Source organism: Arctopsyche grandis, chromosome 8, assembly GCF_051622035.1.
Source record: "Arctopsyche grandis isolate Sample6627 chromosome 8, ASM5162203v2, whole genome shotgun sequence".
In the NCBI taxonomy this organism is placed as follows: Eukaryota; Metazoa; Arthropoda; class Insecta; order Trichoptera; family Hydropsychidae; genus Arctopsyche; species Arctopsyche grandis.
In genome coordinates, this window is record NC_135362.1 from 3604925 (window position 1) to 3621397 (window position 16473).

The window sequence follows — 16473 nt, forward strand, 5'->3', positions numbered from 1 at the left end:
TAACCCCGCACTTCAAAGAAGCGTGATCAGAGTATGCATTCCCCCAGCGTTCATGGCTGATCTGATTCCCGTGCCAGGATGCTAAAAACCTCACGATTTGACTTGGAGCTCCCCTTTTTAACTGTTTGGACCAGAGTAGATTATGATTCACTCAATCGAAGGCCTTGGATAAGTCTAGAAAACAGGCGTATTCGGAAGTTTTTTGCGATGCATAAGAATTCACTACCTGTTTTAAAGTGTAGATGGCCATGTCCGTCGACCAGTGCCTCTAGAATCCAAACTTTTTATTAGCTGAAAAAAGGTAGCCACTTAATCTGCCACTCAATATCTTCTCTAGAATTTTAGATAAAATGGTGGCTAGAGCAATAGGACGATAGCTGTCAATGACTGAAGCATCAAGCTTTGATGACTTGAGGACAGGAACAATAGTCGTCCTTGAAAACTCTTCAGGTACATGTTCATGCAAAATCATCACATTGAAAAGCCTTGATAATATGATGAAGAAATTCTTGCCAATATGCAGAACATGATCCGTACTGATGCTGTCCCAACCAGTTGCTTTCCCTCCAGATATTGACCTTAACGCAGATTCAACTTCATCGCCAAAACGAACGAGTTGTAAACTCAGCCATGCCCATCAAATCCGAAACAGACTGGTTGTAAATTCCGTTAATATGTACCGGGATACTATTATTTACTGCTAAAATACCATTTGTAGTATTCCAAAATTGCTTGAAGTCTCTATTTCGATGATATAGAGCATATTACTTTGGATAGCGTTGCGTTGACATACATACTGTTCAGACTAGGTCTGATGGTCGGCTTTCGTGGCCTTACGACCCACGAGTTGGCCGATATATTTTTGTGCTGGCCACCCTAACGGCTTCGGCATAAACACGCAGTTAGCTCCTCGCCACCGAAATCACCAGCTCAGCCACTGGTGATGGGTGACGATACTTGGAGACTAGCTCCAGTATCCGTCCGGTGTGCACCAGAGGAAGCCTGGTCTGTCTTCGTACAGAAGGCAGACAACTGAGCTACGCGTGGCTAACCTCAAAGGACACGCGTGGTTTCTTTGTTTACTCCCCCCCTTTCCCCCTACTTGATCTCTGTATAACTTATACAAAATACAGTCACAATACATAAACAGATTTACGCCCTGTTTTCATTGGTTTACAATTTCCTCCCTTTTTTCCACATCACGCATCCCACGCATACTACGAAGGAGAAAGACAGAGCAGAGCAGCCGACATCAGCAGAGACCAGACCACCGACGACGAAGGAAGGCACCTTGAGGAAACCAGCCCCGCCCACGCTTACCACGAGCTATCTTACAAAACCGACTTCGGGGGGCTCTCGATTGAACATCCCTGGAGTCTGTACACATACATACCTTCAGAGCTTTTTTAAAAACATGTCTAGCATGACGACGTCGGTCGGCAACTTCTCCTGTAGAAGGGCGGCCCGCTGAGACCCATTCTATGAATGAGTTCCTTGAATCTAGGTAGAATGATGCTACCCGATCATTCCACCTAGGAACCACCCTAAACCTCTTATCATTATTTTGATGCGTTGGTGAAGAAAACGATGTCGAAGCAGCATTTATCAAAACATCTACAATCGAATGATAGAGGTAATTAATGGATGTCTTATGCTCAGTATCTGTGCATTTTCTCAAATTGCAATTTTAAAGACTTTTATCACATACAATATGATTCAAAGAGTTCATTATTTTTAGTGAATATGCAATTATGTCGAAAGGGTTGCGTGGCATCCAAGTTGCAATGTCGCGATGCCGATAATTATGATATGGTCTCGAACGATTCAGACCATTCGAAGCAATTACAACAAAAAGCGGGCGATGATCTGACCATACTACGTCAGTGTGGACTTTAAAATCTTGAATTTATTTATTTATTTAATATACTTGGGGGAGGCGGCAAAGCCGATAGGCCCAAGGGGTTTGAACAAACATATTTGCAATAAAAAAATGAGAAAAATTAAAATACATTAAAAAAACAATATTAAAATAAAATAAGAGAAAAAAAAAAAAAAACAGAAATAGGATTATGGGAAAGAAGAATCACAAAAATCCTTTGGTTTTAAAAAAAGTATCAAGTTTATTCTTAAAAACAATAATATTATCAGAGGTTACTAAATCATTGGGAAGACTATTCCAAACTGAAACCACTCTGTTATAAAAGAATGAATCTCTGATCAATTTATTAGATTTATCTTTTTGGTGTCTAAGCGAATCACCTCTGAGGTGAGTGTTTATGTTGAATGAAATAAGATTAGGCATATGACAATTATAGACTATAATTGTCATATTTTATAGACTTCGATTAAGTCACCTCTAGTTCTTCTCGTCTCCAATGTAGTGACATTCATTCTTTTCAATCTTTCATTATAAGAAAGTGATTTGAGTTCAGAAGGAATCTTTGTAATTCTCCTTTGAACCCTTTCAATACATGTAATATCCTTTTTAAAATGAAATTACATGAAAAAAAATTTCAATCCTATTGAATTCACCGCTTGGGAGATAATTTCATTCAAAAACTTAAATAAAATTATATACAAAACCAAAAAGAGGTATGTTTTTAAAAAACCTTTTTTTACTAAATATTTTTATTTTCTACTTTTTAGTGTTACAGAAATTACTATAATACCGCAGGCAGCCTATAAGAATTACTAAAAAATATATGCTGGTCCGCCAACTGAAAATGTTAGAGTACCACTGTTTTAAATGCTACAGACATTTATTTATGAATACAATATTTTACAGATTATTTTAACCATTTTATACATAGTAATTTAATTATCATTTACAAATTAATTTAATTATTATTTATAATTATTTTCATTGTTGAGTAATATCAAATCTAAATGACTTTAAAGGCACTTTAAAATCTCAATATGTAGTATTTCTATAAATCATAGTCATCAAGTCCAGTTGCAAAGATGTTTGAATCTTAAAACTGTATATATGCATCTACGGAACGAGAGTTATGTATACTCATTTATGTATTATGTATACTCATTTATGCCGGATGGAATTATGTATATGGAATTATGTATACTCATTTATGCCGGGAATCTTAAAGTTTAGAATAGCTTATTAATACTAAGATTGCTTTAATGATAAAATTGAAGTTGTAATCATATTAACAATGAAATTGAAAATAGTATGATTATATGACAATGTACAATGTATGATTGTCCATAAATAAGTATGACAATATGACAATGTATGATTGTCCATAAATAAGTTTATGTATTTACAGAAATGAACTTTTCAATCATCAGATAAATTAAATCAGCTGATAACTAAAAATAAAAATATCACTTTTTGATCTGTGTACGTGTATTAAGCTTGTATTGGTTAGAAAGTTTGTTTTGGACGAAGAAACAATGAAATTTGAGGTTATGAGTTTCTGCTGGAAATATGTATACTCATCACTGCTGGAACCACACTATAAAAAATGTGGCCTTGCTGTTTAGTTGGTGGAAAACTTATTGTAAATCATATTAACAATTAGATACAACATAACTTATTATTGAATACTTATCTCGCAGATAACGCTCAATGAAGAGATGTACTTGCATCAGTAAAATGTTAGATCTGACATATTTGGTCATAAATCAATATATATCGAGTATTACATTACACGAAGCTACACGCCAAATTTGAAATTTATATATACACATGAGAGTTAAAAATATAAATATTTATATATTAGAGATAGCGAGAACCTATAGAGCAAATTTTATAAAATATAGAGTGGATTATAGGCGTTTAAACAATTAAAATCTGATATGGCCAGATCACAGATGTTAGACGAATTAAACGTCACCCAACTCGAAAATGTCGATCTTAAATACGCGTTGTATACGATATTTTATCTCCAACGTAATGGCAGAAAATACATTAACGTATATTGATGACCAAAATGAGCAATATGGCAAAATATGAAAACGATCGGATAAGAGATAAGAGATATAAAAAATTACCACTTACACGAAAACCATGTGAAATGTAAGGGAGGTATGTAAAAATAAAAATGAGTTTCCACTCGATATGCGAAATATGTGGAATTTGCCAGTTGACAAATTTTTCATATAGATATACCTATACATACATATATTTACAAATTTCAAATTTCATTTGGTATACATATATGTATGTACATATGTAAGTGAATATAAAAGTAAATATACATATATACATATACATATACATATGTATGTACATATGTAATTGAATATAAAAGTAAATATACATATGTATATATATATACATACATATATGATTATATGTGAAAGTTAAGAAATTCAATCCAATTCAAAAGCTTCTTTCCAAAATTAACGCAACACAATGTACTCGTCGATTTGGAAATTCGCCAAGTATTTTCCACGTGTTTTTAACAGGATCGGACACCTGTATTTTACTATTAGTCCTACCCCCTGAAAAAAAAACAATAATCGACTAATTACACACAAACTAATTTATATAAATTCCAAGAATCGAACGGATGCCCAGAAATAATGTATTATAGTTTATTATAATGTATTATAAAAAGTTCCTCGAAAGTGGTCGGCGTCGGAAAAACACCAAGAAAAAGGGAATTTTTTCTTTGTGGTACATAAAATAGATAAACAAATCGGAAAATTTCAACTTGCGTCTAGGAAATGAAAAATAATATCACACCTGAGTGATTTGAATATGCTAACCGTACATTATCATTCAATGTGTACGCTACTATATTATATACACAAATTTATATAGATATACACATTTCAAATTTAATTTGGTATATACTACATACAGGTTTACCTCACGGGCCGGAATGTGAAATTACCGAAAACGCAAATATCGGAAGGCAAAGATCGAAAATCGAAAGATCTTAAGTCGAAAAATCAAAAAAAAAGGGTGCATGGTAAACGGTACATACTCACTTAATTTGCGCGAGCAGGATACAACAGGAATAAGAGGAACAGGCTTTTCCTCCCGTAGTCTGCGCGCGCACATTAATACGGGAGGAAAAGCCTGTTCCTCTTGTTCCTGTTGTATCCTGCTCGCGCAAATTAAGTGAGTATGTACCGTTTACCATGCACCCTTTTTTTTAAATTACCGATATTTGCATTTTCGGTAATTTCACATACCGGCTCGTCACGGAGACCGACTACATACGTAAGTACTAGGGTTTCTGACCCGGGTCGACCCGGGACAGACATTCCCGGGAATTCACGGAATTTTTGTTGTCCCGTGTCCCGGGAATTTTTATCTTGAATCCCGGGAATTGGATTTAGAAAAATCTTGAAAACATACAACATTTTCACGACTGCACGAAGGGAAATAATAAATCAAATAAACAAAGAATCGTAAAATATTCTCAAAAATTAAAATCGAAGAAAGAAGAATTTAAATAATTCTGATTTTATACCGAGCAAAACATTCTTTAAATGTTGTACTAAAAGCGAATTTATATCCTACGGTGAATCTATTATGAAGCGAGTATATCCTTCTTGTATTGACGATTCCACAATGGAAGAAACTCTTTTAGATTCGGATGAAGATGAAACAATTGTGTGTTTGACGATGAATGAAGAATTAAATAAGGAGTTATCAAAGACGAATATACAAAATAACGTAAATAAAAATTAGCCTCGACTTTAAAAAATAAAATAAAATATACATGCTGACAGGAAAAAAAACCGATAATTGAAAAAAATTGTTTTCGTCCATTATAACAATAAAATCAACTTCGACCGAAACTCAAAGAGTTATTTCCATTGCTGGAAAGTTTTGTACCAAATCTAGAATTAGACAATCGGATTATCATTTAAATATATTAGTATTCTTAAGAAGCTACTTTAAATAAGTTTACTATCATAAATACATTTTTTCGTGTTAATAGATATATTACGTATTGTTTTGTAAATAAATAAATATTTTTTTATTAATAAAAATTTATTAAATTGAAAAAAAAAATTGTTTACATGTGTCCCGGGATCCCGGGAACGATCCCGGGCTCCGTCCCGTGTCCCGGGAATTGAAAAAGTCCGGGAAATCAGAAACCCTAATCCGGATGAAGTAAGATTGTATCTGTTAGTTGAATGTATTTAAAAAGAGTTGTGCCTTGTTGGTCAGTGTTTACGCAACTCCATAACGGATGTTTGGCATTAAAGTCACCAGCTACCACTACTGAACTACCAATGTTAAATATTTTGTTAAGATCGGATACCAATAATCGTTTTTGGGGAGGATTGTAAGCGGATACTACTATGTGACGGGTGTTGTTAATTGTTAGTTTGGTGGCGGTTAGTTCTAGATTTTTAAGTTGCGGAGTTATTACGCGAGAATGTTTAATTGAGGATTTTATAAGAATATATGTATGTACATATATACATAAATCAGTCAACTTTGGTTGGACCATTTGTTTCGAAGAACCTTTGCTAGAACGTTTGGTGCGTTATTTAGATTTGTTACCTATTTTACATGAGTTTTAATGCATTTAGACAAGATATATGTATATTTGTTTAATTGTTTTAATACACATACATAACAGCGTCTTTACAGGTTATCCCAATACGACACTGGCCAGAATTTTGCTCCGCGACAAATCGCTCACGGCCTTTCACTCAACGACATTAAGACTATCATAGTTCAGACGTTATAAGAGTTATCTGATAAAGCACTGTGCGGGCAGGACCTACAAACATGATGACATCGACAATATCAAAAAAGGACATACATTATCATATAAAATAATATTATCAAAAATCTATAATGTATAAGACCATCGAATTTCAATACAAAATTAAAATTTAAAATGAGTTCCCACTCAAAATGTAAGATATGTGGAATTTGCCAGTTTTTTTAATGCTTTTATTAAATATCATAATTGACAAATTTTTCATATAGATATACCAATAAATAAATACATATATACATTTCAAATTTAATTTGGTATATATGTATGTATGTACATGTACATAGTTTGAAAAATCATAGTGTAAGTGAATATAAAAGTATGTTGAAAAAAATAAAAAAATATATATACATACATAAATATATGTGAAAGTTAGGAAATTCAATCCAATTCAAAAGCTTCATTCCAAAATTAACGCAACATAAAATGCTCGTTGATTTGGACATTCGCCAATTATTTCCCACGTCTTTTTAGCAGGATCGTACACCTGTATTTTACTGTTTCTCATACCCCCTGAAAAATATATCAATAATCGACCAATTACACACAAACTAATTTATATAAATTATATATATATCGAACGGATGCCCAGAAATAATGGATTATAGTTTGTGTAAACTCACCAAAACATATTATCTTCTCGTCATGATAAATTGCCTGAAATCCATTATCTTTTACAGGCATATTGCTTACTTCAGTCCAACTGTTACTCTTGGGATCGAATTTTTCTACTTGACCGATATAGTCAGTACCTTTGTCACCACCAATGCAATATATTGAATCGTTGACAACAACCGCCTAAAAGTCGCAAAAAAAATAATTAGATACTAGTTAGAGAGTTCGTTAAAAATAATGATTATCGGAATATAATTTTTTCGAATCGAACAACAGTATTCTGTTACTTTCGGTTGACGGGAGTTCACCAAATTTTATATAATTATAACTTGGTATTAATTATCGATTCTGAATTCGGATCAATTTAAATCTCGAAATCAAATTTTCACACGATCACAAAACATATTCGTATAATATATTTTTGTATATATATATATGTATATAAATATATTTTGTCTTCCCCGCGCCCCCAAAACTGCTGGGCTCAAGGCTTCTACACTTTTATATACATAAATGTTCAATACATTCAGGTCAGTAGACAGTCAGTAATTATAATAAATCATGTGTTCTTTTTTGTATTAGTTATATATAAGTTTAAACTTACAGGAAAGTTTCTTCTTTTCAATGTCATCGGACTTAACTCCGTCCATCGATTTGCTTTTGGGTCGTATACTTCAACCGAACTTAAGTCATTTGAATAAAAAGAAGTCCCGCCGAACACATAAATTTTTCCCTTATAGACTACTGAGGCATGATTGCGTCTACAGTTTTTCATGGATGCAACAGTTTTCCAGCTGTTTTTAATGATATTATACCTGAAGCGAAACAAAGAAAAATCTGTATTCATATTCCGAATTCAATATTGGAATGATGTGATAACTATCACGAAATGCACTAACTCTTCTACGGTGTCCACTGAACCCCCGTTGTATCCACCGATAAAAAAGATTCTCTTGTTAATAATGACTGATGTTGCATCATACTTTTCCTTGTTCATCGGTGCTAAGTCGGTTAAATTTTTTGTGTGTAAATTGAACGAATACACCTGAAAAAGTCAAGCTTTCAAGTTTTTTTTCTGTATAATTAAAATAATTTCAAAATAAAACTTCACGCAAATTCAACAATAACTTTTTCATTGATTTGGGAGAAATACGTCAAAATACAAATAAATTTAATTGCATCTATTTTTTTTTATTCAATGCAGTGGCGTCACAAGTCCAGGGGTGACATCAATGGAAAAATAAGATTTTATAAGTTTTTGTGAAATTATTTTCATTCAAATATTCTATACCGCGAGACGAATAAAAGTATTTTAATCATGCACATAATACATATACGTATACTACATACATTTAATATACACATATGTATGTACATTTTAGCAAAAGTTTTGTAGAAAACGTAAAAATAAATTGGACATGTAAAATTTAAAAAAAAATAAAACGTGTAATAATTTACATTCTCGTTCATTCATATCTTGTAATTTGGAATTTAAAATATTGGACTATAATGAAAAAATCACGCGTATATAAGCAAGAAAATAAATGCAAAAACAAGTAATATAAATATTAAAAACAGGGCTAATGTAAAAGAAAAATCCAATTGAACACAATGATGATAAAATAAAAAAATCATTTATTTTCGATATTATATATATTCGATATTATTTTAAATTTAGAATGTATAATTATATTTAATATGTCTATCTTGTTATTCAACGCTTCTTATTTTATCACTAGTTGTTTTACCCGGCTTCGCTCAGCATTTGTAATATAATATAATATAATATAAACAGCTTAAACATGGCGAATCTAATAGTAAATATTCATTTGTTTTTTTATAAAATTTATTTGAATCGAAAAAAATATAATATTCAACCAATTTGATTGTCGTCATAGAAACTTTGTTTTGTTTTCGAAGTCCCCAACCAAAAATACTTTCAAACATATATAAAAAGTCTTTTTCGAAATTATATATCAGATTACTGTGTTCTATCGGATTTTTCTTATACATGTTTTTAATATTTGTATTACTTGATTTCATATTTATTTTCTTGTTAATATTTATTTATATGTATATGCGTTGCGCAATTTTGTCAACGCACTATTTTGGTTTGCGCGATATTTTGCTGAACGGGTTTCGTCTAAGCGTATTTAGCAAATTTTGGTATAAAATACATAATAAAATCAAGTATTTTAATTTTAATATTTATTATGAAAAATTGTTTCCAATTTGATCCTTAAATTACAATAAAATTTCATTTGTTTAAAGTTTCTCGGCGCCATTTTCCCGTCATCGAAAGATAAAAATCTTGTTTTTTTGTTAGTATGAGATATTATTTTCGTTATTTTTCCTTATTTAAATTTATGACTATGAGGTTGGAGGAGGGGGGGGGGGCACTAATTCAATGTATAACAATAATAACTATAACATATGAAGTGTGTATAATTGCATACCTTATCATTCATCCTGTTTTCTTTTGTATCCCATCCACCAAATATAATCAAATTATTTTGAAATGTCTCTGCCGAAAACATTGTGATATTTATATCAATTTTAAAGAAATTGGTCCATGAATTAGTAGTCGGATTGTACATTTCGATCAAACCAGGTGTCTTAAATAGAATAATACACTATTTAATATATGTAACATGAATCGTGCAAAAAAACATGCTTATTCTACTCACATCAGAAAACCGTCTTTCCACAATTAAAACTCGTCTACCGAAATTTCGGATATCGGAATTCATCAATTTCAGAGAAGATCTTCTTTGGGGAAATTGGTGCCAAAGTATGGCATCTAACAGTAATTGACATTCTTCAACCGATTCACAGCACAGAGCCCTCACTTCTTTCAGTAAAAACTTTAAAAACAAAACAGACACAAATATCAAATCTTTGAAATCAACTCATTATTAGATACATACATATCAAAATTAAAACCACCAACCGAAACAGAACAAAGTGGTAACCTTAAACATTTCATTAGTGAATACAGATCCATCTTCCTGTTGATCCAATCATGTTTAACCCACTGAGATAGCCCTTTGAAGACCTGCTCTTCTGATGTCACTTTCAAGCCATCGGAAGAAAGCAGTTGTATCACATTCTCAACTGACAAATTCAGAAACCGTATATTCGTTGTTATCTTAAAAATCAAAACATTTATTTTAAATATTTTTTCAAAAGCACTATTTAGACACGTTAAGATTCCGACGTACGTCTAGAAAATTATTTATAAAATAATAATCAATATCTTCGAGTCTTTGTGATACTTGACTGTTATCTCGAAATATTCTTTCTCCAAATAAATAGCAATAATCTTTTAGCTTATCTAACTGCCACAACTCCGCCAATTTTATAATGTTTTCGATCTGCTCTATCTGTAGTTTTGCTATAAAATAATAAAAGTTATTCATTGAAGTAAAAAATAAATCATTAATTAAAAATTCGTTCCTACTCACCTATAGTCCCCTTATATAAGAATTCAATAGCTTTGCTCACAGATATTTCTCGGATATCCTTAGAATCCATTTTCAATACTCGTATATTATCATTCAATAATCGTCTAAACATCGCACTCGCCATATGCAGAATTGACTTGTGAACTGCATATCTAAAAATTGCATTATAAATTAAAATCAACAGGTTTACAATGTTATACTTTTGAATTCGATGAAAGTTATTACCTTTTATTTTTGATTATTAATTTGATATCACTATACATATTTTTTGCATAGAAATTTTGCATCCATTGTATGTGGGAAAATCCATGCTTCATTTGAGTCTGCTGATCGAAGTCACCCATTTTCAAAAAACGAACCTTTAAGAGTTTACTGAAAATAGAATAAATTGGAACAGGAGAAAGATAAGCGACCGAAAGTCAGACGTATAAATAGACTGTTTTAACAAATGTGACCAGTATATGTATGTAAATGTTTACCTTCTTGTATATTGAAGTCGTTCCCTCGAAAATTACTCTTAAAACTGTCTGTATTTTGCACTATTTATACATTTTACTGTGTGTGTGATAAAAACATATCTGACATTATCTAACAGATAATAGGCGTAATTCGACATAATCTAACAGATAACAGGATGTAGACATTCCTTTACCTTAAATAGAATTCTATTAAAATCAAACAGAAATGTTTGATTTTAAATGTTCATAAATTGTGTTCACAATTCATTTCAGGTCCATTCTAATACCTATTGATCGAGTGATCATTGTTCCACTTATTATATTTGATGATATTCCGCTTATTATATTTTTTGCTAGTTTTTAAAGTATTATCTGATTTTAATTTTAGTGTAAACAGCATTATGAATGTTGTAAAAATATTTTTACAACATTTTCAATTCTTTAAAATTTACACCCGAGCAACGCAGGGATATTTGAATAATTTTCTATATTGGTTACCTTCACTACCATGATACATAGATTCTTTAACTTATATAATTTGAAGTATTTATCAATGTCTAATTTTTATCAGTATCTTAAAATGATAAAATAATGAAAAGTTGAAAAAACAATTTTATCTAGATTGCAGAAATTTAGAAAAAATTCATTTGTTTTCATGAAAAAAATCGTAAGCAATTTGAAGTACAATATCTTATGAACTGATTTCTATTGCAAGCTGTTCTTAGTCACGTGAAAATTAGAAACGTATTTATTTAAAGTGTTAATTCTACAGATGATAAATGATTGAATAAAATTCATGACATTGAATTTGGTCATCAGAGATGTATTTTAACTGATTCAAACTCAGAATCGATCACTGATCACGTTTTCATGATCTAAAAAAATGTGTGTGTCTGTGTATTTTGGGTATATTTTATCGGATACTGAAATTTTTATCAAAACGACTATTTTTTACTTACCTCCTTTACGTTTCACATGGCTTTCGTGTTAGTGGTCATTTTTTATATCTCTTATCTCTTATCCGATCGTTTTCATATTTTGCCATATTGCTCATTTTGGTCATCAATATACGTTAATGTATCGTCTGCCATTACGTTGGAGATAAAATATCGTATACAACGGGTTTCAAATTTCGAACTCATCGAGTTGCCTGACGTCTACAACGCCGACGTCAACCGCGTTATACTGTCTTCTAACCTTTTCGCCTTGATATGCCCATTACAGATTTGAATTGTTTAAACGCCCATAATTCACTCTATATTTTATAAAATTTGCTCTATAGGTTCTCGTTATCTCTAATATTTAAATATTTATAGTTTTAACTCTCATATGTATATATAAATTTCAAATTTGGCGTCTAGCTTCATGTAATGTAATACACGATATATATTGTTTTATGGCCAAATATGTCAAATCTGACATTTCACAGCTAAAAATATATCTCTTCACGGAGTTTTATCTGCGAGATATGTAAGTATTCAATAAGAAGTTATGTTGTATCTAATTGTTAATATGATTTACAATAAGCTTACATACATTTAGTTTTTTACAATAAGCTTACATACATACATCACATACAATTATTTTTAGTTATCAGCTGATTTAATTTATCTGATGATTGAAAAGTTCATTTCTGTAAATACATAAACTCATTTATGGACAATCATACATTGATAAACTATTCTTAACTGTATGGATTACATTACAATTTCCATGTTAATATGATTACAACTTCAATTTTATCATTAAAGCAATCTTAGTATTAATAAGCTATTCTAAGCTGTAAGATTCCCGGCATAAATGAGTACACATAATTCCATAAATTCCCGGCATAAATGAGTATACATAATTCCATATACATAATTCCATCCGGCATAAATGAGTATACATAATACATAAATGAGTATACATAACTCTCGTTCCGTAGATATAAAATTTTAAGATTCAAACATTTTTGCAACAGGACATGATGACTATGATTTATAGAAATACTACATATTGACATTTTAAAGTGCCTTTAAAGTCATTTAAATGCGATATTACTCAACAATGCAAATAATTATAAATAATAATTAAATTAATTTGTAAATAATTATAATTCAGTATTATAGTAATTTCTGTAACACTAAAAAGTAGAAAATAAAAAAAACCCTTGGTAAAAAAAGGTTTTTTAATTACTTACCTCTTATGTATATAATATTAAGATATATAAAAAACTCAAGTAAAAAAAAAATGTATATAAAAAACTTTGATTGGGGTTTCAATCAAAATTATGATCCCGGCTTAAACTAATGTAATTAAATATATTACTAAGAGGTATGGGCCGCTTTTAGATCATCACATACATACATACCAAGGCAGCCCATACCTCTTAGTAATATATTTAATTACATTAGTTTAAGCCGGGATCATAATTTTGATTGAAACCCCAATCATTGAAATCTTTTTGATTGAAACCCCAATCATTGAAATCATTTTGATTGAAATTTTAATCCCACACATTTGTACATTTGTTGTTGAAATATTGATTAAATTGCCAATTTTATTTTAATAATTTTATTATTTGTTTATATACACTTATTTTACTTGAGTTTTTTTTAATATAGTTTTTTTACTAAAGTTTTTTATATACATTTATTTTTTTTCAAATTTTTTGTTGACCTTAAATGGTACCTTGGGTGTCCTCTTTTTTAAGTTTTTGAATTCAATTATTTCCCAAAAGACTATTTGAATCGAATTAAAATTTTTAGAAATTGTAAATTATTTACGCCAATATTTTTTAAATATATTTTCCTAAACCGGAAGTAGTACTTTTACTCTAGAGAATCGAGGTTTTTTATATTTTTCTCAGAAACCTTTTAAATTATTCAACTGAAATTTCATATCTAGTGAGTATAAGTTTGGTAAGCATCCGTCAATCGGAAGTGGCAGTTTACTCTTGTTCGATATTTCTTCCACTATTTTTTTCGACCCCTAAAAATCTGTGCTCTTCACGAAAAAATTCAAGTATAATTTTTTTTTCAATGTGATGAAAATAAAAAAAAATCACTATATATACACTCTTAGAAAAATCAAAAATGTTGTGACCACGATTCTGTCCAGTCCAGTGGCGTGGCGTGACTTTTAAATCAAGGGACAAATAAAAAGAATACATACATATATTTACATAAAAAATATTTTTAATTAGTAGTAGGTACAAAATAATATTATATATTATGAAATTTCACAATGATTTTTCAAAGTTTTATTTGTATACGAGAGCAATCTTTATATCGCCTTTTTGTACAAATACTTTAGCATATAGAAATTTTGTATATCTTCATATATTATACATATTTTTTATTGATATCATTGAAAGCATCATTTAAAAAAATGTGAAAGAAATGTTTTTCAATTAATAATTATAAAAATACAAATCCTTTATAAATAATATAATATATATTTAAATATGAAAAATTTACAATATATATGAAATTAAATTCGTCCCAAAGGGGGGGGGGGATTGCACTCATGGCACCCCCCTTGGATCCGCTTATGAGGAGTAAAGTGCTGAAGAGAGTATTTAAGCTCAGGGATGAAATCTCTATAACTATTTCAAAACCTAAACTGTATAGCCAAGCTATGTAGCTTATTTGACACTTTTTGTTTTGCATTTTGAATGACCTTAACTTATCTATGCAAGGAAGAATGTCATGTATCTATGCAAGGAAGATGTGTTGAAACGAAAACTAAAAGCGTGAAAGATTCGTGTTTCAAAAGATTGCAAATATTTTACAATTTGGCTGATATTATTATTTACGAAGGAGGAGAGGAGCTTTTCGTTTTCCATTCTTCACATGTTTTATTTTCGATAAATGACTTCATATACATAATGTCCTCATAAATTGAATACGTCAACAAATTACATACCTCTTTCACTTAAATATGCAATAGTTTATTAAACATATTCCCATTCGTGTACTTCATGGAGAAGCATCAATGAAAAAACATTATATTTCTATTTCCCACCAGATGACGATCCACGAAAGGGAAAAAGATGGATACGAAATCCATTTTTGCCATGGAATGATATATTAGTTATAATTTAGATAATGATATAATTTAGAAGATACAATAATTGATCTACATATGAAGAATTAAAAAATAATTCTACAAATGAAGAATTAAAAAAGTGTTTTGAAACCACAACTTCACTTGCGTCCTTTTGGATCAAATTGAAAGCACAACTCTTCCCAGATCTTTAATACCGTGCACTGAAAACTCTTTTACTTTTGCGAGACTGGTTTCTCAACCATGAGTTTAATTAAGGCAAAATATCGTAATAGTGTGAATATTCATGATCCATTATGTGTGGAATTGTCTTCGATAAAACCACGACTGGATAAGTTGTCTAATAACAAACAAGCTCATGTCTCATTAGTTTTTTTTTTAATTTTCATTTTTCATCTTTGTCTAAGTACATACATATATGATATATACATATTGTACTTCTTTGAATTCAATAAAATAAATTTTACTGCTTATATTTTTTTTATTTGTTATATGAACAAATTTTTACTCATATACATATATAACCTTTTTATTTAAAAATATGATGCTGGTCCGTGAGAATTACTGAAAAATATATGCTGGTTCGCCAACTGAAATAGTTTGAGTAGCACTGATCTAAAGTCTACTTTCACCCTGATCATTGCGAATTAACATTTTTATGCGCTTTAAAGATGGAAAAGTGCGTTCAACTGTTGACGTACTAGCTAACAAACGCCTATTGTCGACGCCTAATCCAACGAATAAATATAATGTTTTATTTATAAATTTGCGTTTTACATTTTTATTATTTTAAAAATATAAAACACGCCATTTGGTATGAATCTGGTCGTAATTTATCGTTGATTTGACGTTAAATCATAAATATCTACAGTTTTCTTAAAATATACATAAATTCTTTAGCAAATTGGAGTATTTCTTATGGGCGGATTTCTATTTCAAACTGTTGTTGTGAAAATTCCAACGAATTTATTTAAGTTTTAATTTTATAGATGTTAAAATAATCATGAAAGTCATGCCATCGAATTTTGCGATCTGATATGTAATTAATATATAGAGATTTTTCTAATATTTAGTACATAGATAGAAATCCAAAATAACGCATTCAAATATTATGAGAAGACCCTCCAAGTACGTACGTAGCCATACGGCAACAGTATATGCAATGGCGAAATT

General features: G+C 30.4%; 1 protein-coding gene across 1 annotated transcript; it reads right to left on the reverse strand.

Moving 5' to 3' along the window:
- Positions 1-268: 268 nt before the first annotated feature.
- LOC143915632 (uncharacterized) lies at positions 269-11317 on the reverse strand. Its single transcript, XM_077436343.1, has 17 exons — positions 11272-11317; positions 11018-11164; positions 10793-10944; positions 10550-10722; positions 10279-10476; positions 10016-10192; positions 9785-9943; positions 8228-8373; positions 7933-8143; positions 7337-7511; positions 7130-7226; positions 3566-3622; positions 3454-3512; positions 1394-1614; positions 1053-1117; positions 625-741; positions 269-578 (listed from the first exon to the last, which is right to left on the reverse strand). Exons 2-17 carry the CDS (start codon positions 11134-11136, stop codon positions 269-271), a joined length of 2436 nt encoding a protein of 811 aa, XP_077292469.1. The 5' UTR covers positions 11137-11164; positions 11272-11317.
- Between the last annotated feature and the right edge of the window lie 5156 nt (positions 11318-16473).

Excerpts from the sequence above, each read along its gene's own strand:
- LOC143915632 (XM_077436343.1), bottom strand. The coding sequence starts at position 11,136 with ATGGGTGACTTCGATCAGCAGACTCAAATGAAGCATGGATTTTCCCAC. Across the intron at positions 10,723-10,792 it reads CTTATATAAGGGGACTATAG|CAAAACTACAGATAGAGCAG; the intron begins GTGAGTAGGAAC and ends ATTATTTTATAG. Across the intron at positions 742-1,052 it reads AACCACGCGTGTCCTTTGAG|AGACTTCAAGCAATTTTGGA; the intron begins GTTAGCCACGCG and ends TCATCGAAATAG.